Raw genomic sequence first — 16060 nt, 5'->3', positions numbered from 1 at the left:
TCCTCATCTGATATCCCCTCAGCAGATTCAGTTTACATTTCAGTTTATTATTTCCCTTTCTTCACAGGTCTGGATCACCTTTGTACTCCTCTCTACCTGAAAGTCAGCACATCTCTTTTCCCTGGGACCATTCCTGAACATAAGAATAGCCATCCTGGGTCAAACCAATGGTTCATCTAGCCTAGGAGAGAGTGTGGTGTAGTGGTTGGAACTACAACCTCAGCACCCTGAAGTTGTGGGTTCAAACCCTGTGCTGCACCTTGTGACCATGGGCAAGTCGCTTAATCCTCCACTGCCCCAGGTACATTAGATTGTGAGCCCACCGGGACAGATAGGGAAAATGCTTGAAGTACCTGTATGTAAACCGCTTTGAGTGTAGTTGTAAAATGCACCTTGCAAAAACCCAAATAGTAGCAACATCCCCTGGAGAACTCATCTAGATTACAGGATAGTGGTTATTCAATGCCCAGAAACTTATGAGCTGCTCCACCCTTTGCATTTCCAAATCTTGGAAGCTCAACAGCTCTAGGAACAGCTGCATATGCTGTTTCCTGCCCTCATCCTAGAAACTTCAGAGACCATGTGCTGAGCAGGAACTCTTGATATGATCCAGCAGCCCTGGGCACAGAAACATAAAGACATTGACCCATTGCGTGCCAACCGAATTGATCTAGCTCTAAGGACAACAGAAAGGGTGGTTGATTTGGGAGCCAAGTTAGGGCTCCACTGTCCTGAGCAAAATAGATAATTGCTTTATTTCATAGTTTTTTCAGCTGCTCTGAGTTCAGCATGTTTAGACCTTTGCTTCAAGCTCACATCATACAACAGAAACAACAGCTTAATTACTGTATTTATATGCTTATAACATGCAGACACATGTAGCATGTACAAACTGTGAGCCTTTGTAAAAATAAACTGGAATAACATGCCCATTTATATACCGTGCACTGTGCCAATTTATTTTTCTAATGCATTTGTTTATAAGGGCTTTTCTTTTAGGTTCTTGCAGGCGTTAATACTGCAAAAAGCCTTAAAAATGAATGTGCTAATTTTGTAATTAGTTTTTCATAATAAAAAATAAACTGGTATAACATGTCAACACATATAGTGTGCATAAGGTATGCGCAATTTGTAAGACTGGTATGTGCATGAAAGACTGGATTCTGGTGAGCTCTATGTAACTTATTATGGGTTTTGTTAAGGTAATTTTTAGAACGAGCTAATTTGAGCTTGCAGACTTAATTGAAACTTTTTTGTTTCCTTATTACTTTTTAAAATATTTCTATAATTTTTCTTTCATGTTGAAAGTGTAGAATATACTGTGTAGATTAGTGAAAAAAACTTCCTACCTTGAGGCATTTGGAATTGATTTTTAGATAGCAAAATGTGTGAAAAAAATGTGCAAGGGTGTGAACATTTTTGCAAGGCCTTGTAGGTTTAGTAACATTATAGAAGGATATTTTTATTCAAAAATGTATTAGCTGTTTATAAAGCAATTGTAAGAAGTAGGAGTAGAGACGCCAGTGGACAGACTGTGGTGTTCCTTTCTGGCATCCTGCATACAGATAAGCTGGCACCATGCATCCTTCAACAACATAAACATTTTTCTTAGCTCTCTTTCTCATACCTACCCCCAATGCTCATATATCCATACTGTAGAGAATGACATGGGGACAATGCTTGGCACACTGCCCCAAATGGTGATATTGTGGACAAATGAGGACTGCAGCACTACGGTCCAGGATATAGCACACGAGGCAGATACAAAAAGGAAAAACCACTTAGCTGCTACTGGCATCCAGGCACTTCTCAGTCCAAAACTTCTCCTGGGCCAGGCAGCCAATAAACCCAACGGGGAACCCTCTGTTTGTTTCGTCTCGCTGCGTCTGGGGTATCGGTTCCACTGCTTCACATGCATACTTTCCAGGCCTACCATGCTTCTCAGGCTCTCATTCCATTTCACAGATCACTACTGGCGCAAGGAACCGCTGCAGTGACACGCTGAAAAAACTCTCACATGCTCCACCCCCTGTTACCATACACCAATCAGAGTCTCTCAGGAACCAAAAAAAGGCCGCCCATTCAATCTGGGTGGCCTTTTTTGGTTCCTGAGAGACTACTGGGGCAAGAAAGTCAAAAAGCCATTCTTGGGGTTAAAGAGAGCTGCCAATAGTGATTCCTGAGCCGTACAACAAAGTTCACTTTTTATTTTTTTATTTTTTTCAAATTTTCTTTTTATTAAGAAAAGAAGTATACAAAGAAGTAAACCACAATCCGAATACAAAGAACCAGGAACAAAGTAAAACACCAGACTAGAGGGTCTACCGCGTGGTTTCTGCGCGGAGACAAAAGATACTCAGCAAAAGCCAAGAAGAACCCACCCCCCAAACCCCCCCCAACCCCACCCCACACCCCCCAAGCACTCCAGTGTCAGAAATTCAGAAGGGCACTTCGGGCACCCGGAGACAAATTGTCCCAAACCGGAGCCCAAACCGCTCGGAATTTCCTCCATTGACCAGGGCCACTCTTTTTAGTATCCAAATATTCATACTTCAGCAAAGTAAACAGTTCATTTTTCCACATTGTGAGGGTAGGCACCTCGGCCTGCCTCCATAACAAGAGGATGCATTTACGAGATAACAAAAAAGCCTTCTTCAGCAACAGGGAATTACCCCTAGAAAGTCCCAAAGAGGTAAAGTGATAAAAAAGGAAAACCTTCGCTCCAAGGGGAAGTCGTTTCTTTAAGATCGTCTGTAGATGAAGGCCAACAAAAGACCAGAAGGTTTGTATTCTGTCACAGGACCAAAACATATGCAACAAACCAGCAGGGGCAGCACGGCATTTAGGGCATTCAGCATGAGCTGCAATACCAGCCACCAAGGCCTTATATGGGGAAATGTAAAGTCTCAACAAGAATTTGTAGTGCTGTTCTTGCAGTACCACCGAGCGAGTCAGTCTCGGAAGATGTCGCATGAGGAGACGCAAATCCTCACCAGTGATCTGCTCAGTAGAGGCAAGGTCCAGATTCCAAACAGCAGCCACCGTATCATAATTCCAAGGTACCGAAAAACTGCCCAAGCTGATCTGATGAAAGGAGAGACTCATACTGGTCGAACGGGACAGGGTCAAAGTCTCCCAAACCAAGTCCGCCTTATCTTCCTGCAAAGTAGAACGGTCCAGAGAGTGCAGATAGTGACTGACTTGACCATAAGAAAGCCAATCCCGAGCCTGTACTACACCCCGAGCCTGAAGAGCAGGGAAGGAAACCGGAAGGCCCTGTGTCGTCACCACATCCCGCACATAACAAAGGCCCTTGGTCGACCAAGTCTTCAAATAAGTTTTAGAGTCATCCGGATCCAAGTCCCGATTTCCCCACAAGGGTAAAAGCACTGTAGAAGTAAAAGGCACCTGCATCCGTTTGCATAACCATTGCCAACATTGACGCATAGATTTCAACAAAGGATGAGAACGAGTTGGAAAAATCCGATGGGGTCGCTTCGCATGAAGATAATACAACAAATGTGTAGGCGCCATCAGTTGCTGTTCCAGGGACACAGGAGTATAATAGGCAGTATTCTTGATCCAGTCGACCAGGTGACGAAGGAGACAGGCAACATTATATTTCCGCAGGTCCGGCAATGCCAAACCGCCTCTCCCCAGTGGCAAGGAAAGTTGTGCTAAAGTCAATCTGGGCTTCTTATTATTCCAAAGAAATTTACGTAACACTTTATGATACAGACCAATGTCCTTATTGGTAATATACATAGGAAAAGTTTGCATCACATAAATCCATTTCGGAAACAGAACCATTTTAAACAATGCTATCCTCCCCCGCAAAGTTAAAGGAAAATTGGTCCAAAGAGCCAATAAATCCCGAGTTTTGTGCAATAATACCTTGAAATTTTCCCCATAAGCCCTTTTGAGATCACCAGTAATATAGATCCCCAAATATTTAAGTCTGTGCGCCACCTTTCGTAATGGAAAAGGGGATGTCCAATCCGCATAAGCATACCCACTAAAGGGCAAGGCCTCTGACTTGTCCAAGTTCAATTCAAAACCAGAAACCACCCCATGGCACTGTACTAATCGTAAAACCCTTTGAAAAGGACGGCGGGGCTGAGTCAAGAGCAACAAAATGTCATCTGCAAAAGCCAGGCACCGCACTTCATCCTGTCCCACCGGAAGGCCCAAAATAGAGCCGTCCGTCCGAATGCGATACAACAAGGGCTCCAGGGATAAAATAAAAAGTAGAGGAGAGAGCGGACACCCCTGACGGGTGCCCCGCTCCACCTGGAACCCAGCAGAGACAGCACCATTGACCAGCACCGCTGCACTAGGATTAACATAGAGAATCCGCACCATGTCCAGAAATAGACCCCCCAGCCCAAAGTTACCCAAGGCCAAAAACAAGTAATCCCAATCGACACAATCAAAAGCTTTCCGGGCATCTAAACTAATCAAGAGGGCCGGGATAGAAGAAGTCACACAATGTCCCAAAGCAGCCATAACTTTACGCACGTTCCACACCGCCTGCCGCCCCTGAACGAAACCGACCTGATCCGGATGCACAACCTCAGGCAAGAGGGAAGACAAACGCATAGCTAAGATTTTTGCAAACAATTTAAGCTCATAGTTAATTAAGGAAATAGGACGATAAGAATCCACCGACGCAAGATTCATAGCCGGTTTGGGGATCAACACCACATGGGCACGATTGGCATGGGCCGGAAAATGCCCATCCAACAGTACCTGAGCAAAGTAAGCCTCCAAATGCGGAACCACTTGGTCCTGCAAAATCTTATAAAACTCGGAAGAGAGACCATCAGGCCCCGGGGCCTTAGACAAAGGCGAACTCTTAATCACCTGGCCAATCTCCAAGGCAGTGATGGGTTCATGCAAAAACTGCGTGGAGTCCTCCGAGAACCGTGGCAGATGGAGAGCCCGAAAATAAGAATGTAAAGTTTCCAGGACGGACTGGCGTTTAGCATAAAAGTCCCGAAAGTGGTCATAAAAAATCTCCGTCAAGCGATCACGATCAGTGACAAACACACCCCCATGAAGAAGACCTTTACAGAAATGAGGACCCTGCCAAGGATGGACCAAGCGAGCCAACAGTCTACCCGACCTATTACCATATTTATAAAACCGATAACGGCACGAATGAAGGGACCGTTGACTGTGTTCATGAATCTTAACCTGCAAGGCCACCCGAGCCACCAAAAGAGAATCATAGTCCCCCGGAGAGCCAGAAGCAATCCACTGATGTTTACAGGCCTCCACCTTCCGGTGTAAATATTAAAGTGTTGAGTCTGTATGTTTTACTTTTCTGAAGCATGAGAACATATTAAAATTTGAGTACCGGTACATGGGTTTTCTGAAACTTAGCTATTGCAGTTGTCAAAGAATAAAAGCAGAGGTGAAGCCCAGCGATACATATTGGGGAAAAAGGTGGGTTTAGAGGTAGGGTTCAGCCAGGGGAAACAATAACTTGAATAGTTTAGCATTTAAATCTATTGTCTAGGGAAAACTACCCCTAGAAAAAAGCAGATGCATGCTTTGCAAGTACTTTTTTCATGGAATGTTTTAAAAGACCCTTTTAGAACTGGTGTAAAGACCATGGGTTAAAGTCCTTATAGACTTGTACCTGCCTGCAGAGTTTTAAAGATCACCTCCAAAATGTTACCAACTCCCAAATTTAATAAAAATAAAATTGAGGGCATGGTGAAGGAGGTGGGAGATACCAATGCATTATGGAGGACAAGAGGTCATGGGTTCTGATTTTAGGTCATGTGATCTTACTACCATTTACCAGTACTTAGATTAAGCAAACCAAGGAAGGAAAGCACTGAGTAAATAGTTAATAAAACTGCCTGTATTTCTGCAGGTCCCATGGGTAGCCAAAGAAAAGGCACACCTTTGATTATTGCTTCGTGAAAAAGTACCTGCACAAATTTGTGGCTGCTTTTGTGTAGACTCTTTTCTGAAGGCAAAACTAGGCACATAATTTGTTTCCCCTGACTTAAACGTGCTCTGCAGTGGCTCTTAAAATATGCATTGGTGACACATACACAGACATCTTTACCCATATATAATTTATATGGTGGACAACAGTTGAAGCCCTTACCACTGGTAAAAAGGGAAGGGATTGAAACTTGTATATCAACTTTTTGTAGTTTACAACCACACTCAAAGTGGTTTATACATACCACACTCAAAGTGGTTTATACAAGTGGTTCAAGCATTTTCCCTACCTGTCCCGGTGAGCTCATAGTATACTGATGTACTCACAAAAATGAGCTTGCCTTTGATATAGATTCCATTTTTCTGTTCTGTGTATTGAGTGGATTTTTATTATTATTATATAATCATTGTATTTTGTTCTCCCTTCTGCCCACAGCTCTCTGTTCAGGGAGGATAGTGAAGGTCCCGAGCAGCCCTCTTTTTCGGGTTGAGGGCACAGAAGTGATCATTCCTTGCAATGTCAGTAGCTACGATGGCCCTTCTGAACAGAACTTTGACTGGGAGATTTCCAGAGAGGATGGCCCAATACATATCGTGAGCACCTGGGACCCTGAATTCACAGATCAGCAGTACGAAGATAGGGTGAGAAACAAGGACATTCAACTGAAGAGAAAAAGCAACGATGCTGTTGAATTGCAGTTTAAAAACATACTGGCTACCGACGAGGGGGAGTACAAATGCTCTACTCCCAGCACAGATGCCACAGTGGATGGCAATTATGATGACTCGGTGCTGCTGAAGGGTAGGTTGCTGAACTGCGCTGGGCAAGAAGTGATGGACCAATTGTCTATAACCTGGTACTGATTCCCTGAGTTGTGGCTGACCATGATGAGCCGAGTCATCTTATTAGAGCTGGGCGTGGAACCATAGTCCTAATTCCTTGTCTGAACAGACCTTTTCTAGAAATCATATGTAGCAGTCAGGGGGCACTCTACCTGTATAGCAGGTGAATATTTTCTAGAGCTATACTGAATAGCCGAATACGAGTAATGAAAAGTATTATTCGGCCAAATATGAATAATGGGCACTGAGCTTTAACATAACAAATAATAAAAGAAGTAACATGAAATTAGAGATCAAGTGTATATTTGAGTAGGATTTGGCACAGTAGAATACAAATAATGTATTCAGGGCACTGTTTGGGGCCTACCGTATTTTCACTCATATACCGGGCACCCGTGTAAAACGCGCACACGGGTATAGCACGCGGGAAACTGTAATTTATGTAAAGAAAATTTTATATACCGCGCACACCCGTATACCGCGCATGCCGCCCCGACTCTCCCGTCACCGCCCGACTCTCCTTTCGCCCGCCCCGACTCTCCTCTGGCCGCCCCGACTCTCCTTTCGCCCGCCCCGACTCTCCTCTCCCCCTTGAAGTCCTGTCCCCACCCTGAAAGCCTGATGCCCCCCCTGACGTCCGATTCACCCCCCGCAGGACCGCTCTGACGTCAGAGAAAGGGCGGGACCACCGGCAGAGGAAGCAGCAGGACAACGGTAGGAGTTTCTCCATGATGGGGGGGGTGGGGAGGCTGTGGGGGTGCGAGCGGTTCTTCGGGGTGGGGGGGTGGGTGCGAGTACGAGTGCGAGCGGTCCTTCGGGGTGGGGGTGCGAGCAGTCCTGCGGTGTGAATCGGACGTCGGGGGGGGGGGAACTATGTAAAAAAAAAGTTGTAAAACGTGCTCACGCGTATAACGCGCATGGTTATGCACGGTTTGTAAAATCGTGTATAACGCGCACGTTATATGCGTGAAAATACGGTAATCGAATAGAGTACAAATATTCAGTACAGTTCTAATATTTTCCCATGTATAGGTAGTACTGGTAATAATTTTGATAAGTAGTTCAGTGTAATTGCTTCACAAAGGGATTTTCAACCAAGTACTTGGGATACACCTATCCAGTCAAATTTTCAAGAGATCCACAGTGATTATCCATGAGATACAGATTTGAATACAATGGAGGCAGTTCATGCTAAACTCTAAGGCATATTCACTGCGAGTATCCTGAACACCTGACTTGCTGAGTATCACTTAAGGATTTGGTTGAGGCCTTTGGCTTAGAGTGAGCTCTCCATGCTGTACAAAAATTACAGAATCTATGTTTTATGTTTGAGATTCTTGATATACCACCATTCTGTGGTACACATCTCAGAAAACAAAAGTGGGAAGACCAGGAAAGATCTATATCTTTAAGTAAAATCCAAGAATTTTCAAAAGAATTTCATGCAACTGCCAAAATGAAAGGCTATATAGTTCATTATGTTTTCACCACTAGCATAATGTGTTCTTTTTGCTTTGTCTTTTTATCCCTCTACACACAGTAATCCCTGATGGCTTAAAAGTAAGTGGATCAAAATCACGTTCTGCACCATCGTATAACTTAACTGAGGGAGACTCATTTGAGCTAGTCTGCACTGCTTCAACGTCCTCCATTGTGAACACCTTCATATCTGTTACCTGGGAGCTCCAGGAAGGTGGGACTGGTGATGCATGGAGTGAAATCCTTTCCCTGACGCAGCAGGGCCGCTTCCAGCCTGGCTCCAAATATGAAGGGCGCTACAGGAGCGGAGAGGTCCGCTTGGATACAGTAGGAAGTGATGGCTACCGCTTGTCAGTGTCCCATGTGATACCGATTGACCAAGGCATGTACCGATGTGTTGTAAGAGAGTGGGTCAAAGCTGAGGACGGTTTGTGGCAGCAAATTCAGCTGAAGACTGTGGATATTGCTACCTTGGATGTCAGCCCAAGAAGTGAGTTTCATATATGTCTGTAATCTCAAATGTCCAGTGTATGTTCTTATGTATTTGCTTTTGCTTGCCAGGGTATGATTTCAAGTTTAATGTACAACCCCTCCCCCCCAGCTTATCCTTGGTCTGGAGTATGTCACCTTGAAGATGTTCCATATGAATCAATTTCATTTTGGCTTTTAGGTGAAAGTGGAGGTTTGAAGAAAAGTATAACTTTTATGCATGGAAAAAGAATTGGAGGATTTCATTATTTTAACTACCATATATACTTGAATATAAACCCATCCAAATATAATCTGAGAAAACACTTTTCCCCCCTTTTTATTGGGGAAAAGTGTTAATTTGAATATAAACCAAGGATTTATATTCAAGTATTCCTACCCTTCCTCATTCCCCGTGATAAACAGCATTTCTCTCCCTCTCCTAACACCCCCCACCCCCCCCGCCACAGTGACTGACACTTCTGTCTTCCCTCTTCCCAACTCCATAGAACATAATAACAATAACTTTATTTTTATATACAGTACCACAATACCACAAATAGTTCAGATCAGTTTACAGAAGAAGAGACTGTATATAGACAGCGATATTACATAAAAATTTCAAAATTAAGAGTTTCAATACTGGGACAAACCAAAGGTCCATCAAGCCCAGTATTCTGTTTCCAACAGTAGCCAACCCAGATCAACCTGGCAAGATCCCTAAGAGTAAAACAGATTTTATGCTGCTTATCCTAGGGATAAGCAGTGGATTTTCCAAGTCCATCTTAATAATGGCTTATGGATTTTTCTTTTAGGATATTATCCAAACCTTTTTTAAACTCTGTTAAGCTGCTTTCACCACATTCTCTGGCAACGAATTCCAGAGTTTTTGAAGGCGTAGTCTCCAGAATTGCACACAGTGTTCTAAATGGGGCCTTACCAGAGACTTGTACAATGGTATTATCACTTCCACTCTTAAGATCATCAGATATGATCACTCCTAAGTCCTGTTCTTCTTTCATACACAGAAGTACTTCACCCCCCTTTACTATACCATTCTCTTTGATTTTTGCAGCCCAAGTGCATGACTCTGCGTTTTTTAACATTAACTCTTAGTTGCCAATTTCTAGATCATTCTTCAAGCTTCACTAGATCCCTCCTCATGCTATCTACACCCTCAATTTGCTCCATGGAAATCCCTTAGATAAGACTTCATTTCACAATCATCTCTCTCCTATGAAAACAACTAGTGTTTAAGCCCGTTACATTAACGGGTGCTAGAATATATGGCTGTCTGTCTTTCTTTCTTTATGTCTCTCTCCCTGCTCCTGTTTATTTCTTCCTTTCTTTCTGTCTTTCTCCCTCCTGCAATTTTTTTCTCTCTCTCCCTGGCACCCTTTGCCTGTCTGTCTTTATTTCTGTGTCTCTCTGGTCCCCTGTCTGTCTTTATTTCTGTCTGTCTCTCTCCCTAGCCTCCTTTGTCTGTCTGTATTTCTTTCTGTGTCTCCCCCCCCCCCACTTTCCTTTGCAGAAGCAGCAGTGCTATTTCCCTTCCCCTCCAGATCCCTGTGAAGTAGTAGCAGCATTTCCCCCCACCCACCCCCCATTCCCTTCTCTCCCCCCCCCACTTTCCTTTGCAGAAGCAGCAGTGCTATTTCCCTTCCCCTCCAGATCCCTGTGAAGTAGTAGCAGCATTTCCCCCCACCCCCCCCCCATTACCTTCTCTCCCCCCCCACTTTCCTTTGCAGAAGCAGCAGCGGTATTTCTCTTTCCCTCCAGGTCCTTGCTGAAGCAGTAGCAGCATTTTCCCCCACCCCCCATTCCCTTCTCTCCCCCCCCCACTTTATTTTGCAGAAGCAGCTGTGATATTTCCCTTCCCCTCCAGATCCCTGTGAAGTAGTAGCAGCATTTTCCCCCACCCACCCCCATTCACTTCTCTCCCCTACCACCACTTTCCTTTGCAGAAGCAGCAGCGGTTTTCCCTTCCCCTTCAGGTCCCTGCTGAGTAGTAGAAACATTTTCCCCCACCCCCCATTCCCTTCTTACCTTGAGCTGCCCTGCTCCGTTCGGCCCCTCCCCCTTCCCTTCCCGTGTGCTGGCCTGCTGCGGCTGAAGGTTTTTTTCGGCGACTCCTCCTGTTAAAACTCCCCCCCCCTCCTCCTCCCGCAACCGCTCCTGTTCAAAGCGGCCTGCTGAGGTTCGCGGCCGCTGTAACGAACCTCGCAGGACGCTCTCCAACTCGGTAGCATGTTCCCTCTGACGCGATTGCGTCAGAGGGAACGTGCTACCATGTGGAGAGCGGCCTGCGAGGTTCGTTACAGCGGCCGCGAACCTCAGCAGGCCGCTTTGAACAGGATCGGTAGCGGCTGTTGCAGGAGGATTGGGGGGGGGGAATTCGTGAGCGGCGGCAGGACCATGAGGCAGGATTGAGTTTTTCGGCTTCCCCTATCTGGGGAAACCGCCGTGCCGAACTGAGCTGCGCGTGGGGCCGTAGTAAGCGCGGGGCATGCTGCAGTCTTGGCGGCCACGGACATACGGATCATGGAAGCACGCTGATAAGACTGCGCATGCGCCGCCTACGGTTTTATTATATAGATTCTTTCCTCTTCCTCCCCCCTCACCCCCTGACCCGAGCAACTGTCACATCTTTTTTTTTTCTCTTCCCTCACCCCCTCTCAAGGTAACTGACATTTCTCCTTTTTGGTACTGCCTTAATGCTGTTGCTGATGCTGAAGTAACTGCAAGTAAGGCTGGTGCAGGGCCTTGAACATCTGCACATGCTTGAGGTCTACCAGCTCCTACAGGCCTTGAGCACGCACAGACGTTCAAGGCCCCAGACAGGTCCTGCTTGCAGTTATTCAAGTTAGCAGCCGTGTCTAGGTGGTGCCGATAAGAAAAGAGATACTGGTCACTGCTGGGGGAGGGGTGGGGCAGAGAGATTTGCTGGTCACCCATGAGGGGAGGGAAGAAGGACAGAATAATGTGCCAACTTGACTATAAGTAGAGATCCCAATTGTGGGGCTTATTTTTTTTTTTTGGGGGGGGTGCAAAAATCTCAACTTATAAATGAAAATATACAGTATATGCCATGTATTCGTCAAATGGGTCTTAGGCTGCTTGGGGTAATTTTTATAAACATTTTTTGCACTCTTGTAGAAAAGGGGAATAATGGCAAGAACTTGTAGAGTAGGTGAGCTTGAGGGAGGAGTTATGGTGGGTTATGAGTGGAATTGCGACTTAAATAGATTTTTTTTAAAATACAGATGAACGTGTACATTTGCACTCGAGCAGGCATATTGTCTACCCCTTTAATGTTGACACAATTTGTGTAGGATTTTTCTTTATAAAACAGGTGCCTTGCTATCCTAATAATCTAGACCCTATTATAAAATTACCCACTATACTTCTTATGAGAGCCTACATATAATATCTTGGCCTTACTTACTGTGTAAGATTTGCCCTCTAAATGAGTAATTCCAGTAAAATGGTGCTTCTCAACACAATTCTCGGTGCACACCTAACCAGTCAGGATATTCAGAATAAATATGCATGAGATAGATTTGTATGTGCTGTCTCCTTGGTATACAAATCTATCTCATGCATAATTAATTGTAGATATTCTGAAAACCCAACTGCTGGGTGTGCCGTGAGGATTAGGTTGAGAAGTACCTCAGCAATATCCCATCTTGGTAAAGATTTGAATTGCAAGTGGTGGGGCTCCCTTACTTTTCAGAGCCGTTGCTCAGTTTAAAATTGGACTTAGGCTTCTGAGCTAATGCTCAAGAAAAATGGTTTATTTTGCTATGGCAAGGTAAAGTTTTTATAAGGAGAAGGGAGCAAAGTCATTGGCTTTGAGCAGAGAGCTGCGAGTTAAAATAGAGAGAACTCCACTTGAAAGAACTGGCTATGTAGGGTCACAGACACGGAATGCAGCACAAGGGTAGGGTCAAGAGCTTGTCCTCAGAAAGGTCAGCAGTTGAGCCAAGGCAGAAAAGTTGTTGTACACATCAAGCACAGAAGCATATGATTAAGGTCTTGCACATGGATGGCCTGTCCCATCATTATTTTCACTTACATCTGCCTTCTCTGCTCCTCCAAAATGATAGATGATCTCACCTCCTGTTATGTGAGGGCCCATCCCACTGGATGGATATAGTTGATATTTGCAGGAGTGTTTTTTTTAATGCTTTATTTATCCTTTGTTATATACAATAATAACAAAAATACAGGAAAATCAGTCAAATAACCAATAAAAAGGAAACAAGAAAATAAATCCTTTTTTTCCAGTGCTCAGAGGCATTCCAGATGCGTCCCTGAGCTTGACGCTCTTTGAAAATCCCGACAAACAGCAGTTAAAAAGAAATCTGTCTAGTCACTCAGAATGTCCTCCAAAAAAGAGGACATGTCCGGGTTTTCACAGACGTCTGGTAACCCTAAGCTTGATGGCTTCATATCTTGGAGATTCCTGCTTGGAAGCACAACTTGTAGTAATTGACAGGGCTACAGACTTGATCCCATGCGGAGGTTGAAGCTGAGTTCTGTCTTTTATTGTGAGCCTGCTACAGGCAGTTTGAGGATGACTTGAGAGGACAGAATATTTTACTTGCAAGCTTTTTTTTTTCCTGTTCACTCTTGTGAGAACAAAAAGCAGTAAGTAGTTTAGATCTGAGTGTGTGTGCCCCAGTCAAGCTAAGAGCAGGCCCATTAATAAGACCACAGATTTCATTTTGTCAAGTGACTTTTGTAGGTGGTCTGCAATTTTATTATTGGCTACTTGTGTGTCTTTTTTTTTTTTTTTTTTTTTTTACAAGGAAAGGGGTAGGACAGGGCTCAACAGGAGTTCTTTCCCACCTCCCCTGCTCCAACTGCTGGAGAGTATTTCTGACTCTCTCTTGAGAAGGAGAGGTATGGACTGCAGTATTTCATCCAACTTCCCAGTATTTACTTACCCATTTCCTGACTTGTATCAAGGCTGAATTTTCCATCATTCTCTTTGGTATCGATTACTCATCAGTTGTCCGTTTCCCCCGTCCCCCACTATGCTTTTTATTTTAAGCTGCCTGGCTATTTAAGAGCTTTCACCCCCATCAACTGAATTTTATCAGTGTTGTACAAGACCACAGAGCATGAACCCATTTACTCTAGCAAACTGTCCAAGTATATGTCAACTAAGCTCCATGATGGCCATTTTGCTCCCACAGTAGATGTATGTAAAAGATTCAGTGAGCAGTGCATATGATAACAGTGGAAAAAAGTCAGGAGGAGAATAGTGTTTGCGGAGAAGGGGATATACTTTGCATTTGTCAGGAATGAGTTCTGACCCTGGAAGAACTTCACAATTATTCCCTTGCAATCTAAATCAAATTCAAAAGGGGTATCCGAGCCAATTCCAGCCCTTGCTAAAGGTAAAAGGATTAATTGAACTAAGATCCTAGTGTAAGGTTTGAGCTATTCTTTGGGATTGGGGAGCACTGGCTTCACTAGATCTGACACCTTTATTTTGGCAGTGGGAGGAGGAATGTATTTAAGAATTAGGCCTAACTTAAATGGAGAGCTGGCTCCTGACATGTCGATAGGCAAGATCACGAATGTGCATCAGGTCCGAGCAGATCAGCGCTGGCGGGAGTTGACTTAGGGTTACCGGATTTTCCAATTATAAAATCCGGACCCATGGCCCCACCCACAGGCTCGCCCTGTTCCACCCAAGTCATGCCCCTTCTTGTGTTCGGAGCTGCGTTGGGAGGGCATCAGCGCATGTGCAGATGTGATGCAATGTCACGCATGCATGTGGCATCGCTGTGTTGGGTGCGCAGATGCCCTCCTGATGCGATCCTGAGTTGGAAGCTTTTCAAAACCCGGACAAAGTGTCGGGTTTTGAAAAGCCATCTGGACGCCCGGACAGTCCTCTAAAAAGAAGACGTGTCCAGGTAAATTCAGACGTCTGGTAACCCTAAGTTGGCAGGAGCAACAGTGGAAGCTGCAGGTGGAGCATGTGTATGCATGTGTGAATGAGTTGAGGCAGGCTCACAGCAATGCTGTTGTGGTAGTTTAATAATTTAGGTCCCCTTTTATGAAGCAACATTAGTGTTTTTTATCGCCAAGCTCCTCCTAGAATTCCGATGAGCGTTGGAACTTTTACCACTACGGCCAGTGATTAAAAAACAAAACAAAATGCTAATGCGGCTTCATAAAAGGTGGCGGGGTTAATTACTTATTTGGTTCTTGTATAGAAATTCATAAATAATACCACCTACAACCAGGCAGAGTACAAGGTAGCATACATTCCGGTATTTACACAATTAACAAAAACAAAAAATCGAGTAGACCCAAAAATATAAAAGCAATCAAAAAAAAAAAAAGAAAAAAAAAGAAGTGTAGAAAATGATGGTAGATAAAGACCATATGGTCTATCGGATGCAGTCTGCCCATCCATACTCTCTACTATCCCTTCTTCTCTCTTAAATGTCCTCCATTCTTGTTCCGTGGCCTTTTGAATTCAGAAAATCTCCACATTCACTTCCTCCACCAGGAAGCTGTTCCATGGATCCACCACCCTTTCTCTAAAGAACTACTGTATTTCCTTAGATTGTTCCTGAGTCTAAGTTGAAGGAGCCCAGTTATGGAAGGCTTTGCCATAAGTTTTGAGAAATGTTAACACTATACTGCTGTTCAGAAAATTGCTAAAAACATATCTCTTTACTCAGGCTTATAGCATGAAATCTTAAAGACATATTGAGAAATTTGCTGATGGTGCTTTGTATTATGGGAAATTTGCTGGCATATGTGTTTCATGTGTTTATGTTTGGTTTTTATGTAAATCAATATTGGTTTTATGTATTTTTTTAACTTTGTACACTACCTAGAATTGTAGGATAGTGTGATTTATAAATATTTAAAATAAATAAATAGTCTTGCTTTTCCCCTTCATTAAATATTATAGAAATATTTCTCCACTTTTCTTCCAAAGTATACATATTGAGATCTTTAAGTCTGCTCCCCCCATATGTGTTATGACGATCACTGATCATTTTAGTAACCATCCTCTGGACCGACCTCGGTCCTTGTTTATCTTTTTGAAGGTGGGGTCTCCAGAACTGTACACGTTACTCTAAATGGGGCCTCGCTAGAAACTTGTACAGAAGCATTCTCACCTCCTTTTCTCCTGTTGGCCCTATGCACCCAAGTATCCATCTGGCTTTTGCTGTCCTCTTTTCTACCTTTTTGGCTATCTTAAGATCATTGGATTCGGATATCATCATACCCAAGTCCTGCACTTTTTTCATGCACAGAAGTACTTCACTCCCTTTAC

General features: G+C 44.0%; 1 protein-coding gene across 1 annotated transcript in view; it reads left to right on the top strand.

Moving 5' to 3' along the window:
- The window catches only part of PTGFRN (prostaglandin F2 receptor inhibitor), a 268645-nt gene that overhangs the window by 78823 nt on the left and 173762 nt on the right, over nucleotides 1-16060 (top strand). The window contains exons 2-3 of the mRNA XM_033943308.1: nucleotides 6398-6763; nucleotides 8345-8773. Coding sequence (XP_033799199.1) covers nucleotides 6398-6763; nucleotides 8345-8773 — 795 coding nt within the window. The remainder of the gene's footprint in view (nucleotides 1-6397; nucleotides 6764-8344; nucleotides 8774-16060) is intronic.

This window comes from Geotrypetes seraphini, chromosome 4 (genome assembly GCF_902459505.1).
Source record: "Geotrypetes seraphini chromosome 4, aGeoSer1.1, whole genome shotgun sequence".
In the NCBI taxonomy this organism is placed as follows: Eukaryota; Metazoa; Chordata; class Amphibia; order Gymnophiona; family Dermophiidae; genus Geotrypetes; species Geotrypetes seraphini.
Note: the sequence above shows the minus strand (reverse complement) of the source record. Positions and strands in the feature narration are given on the sequence as shown.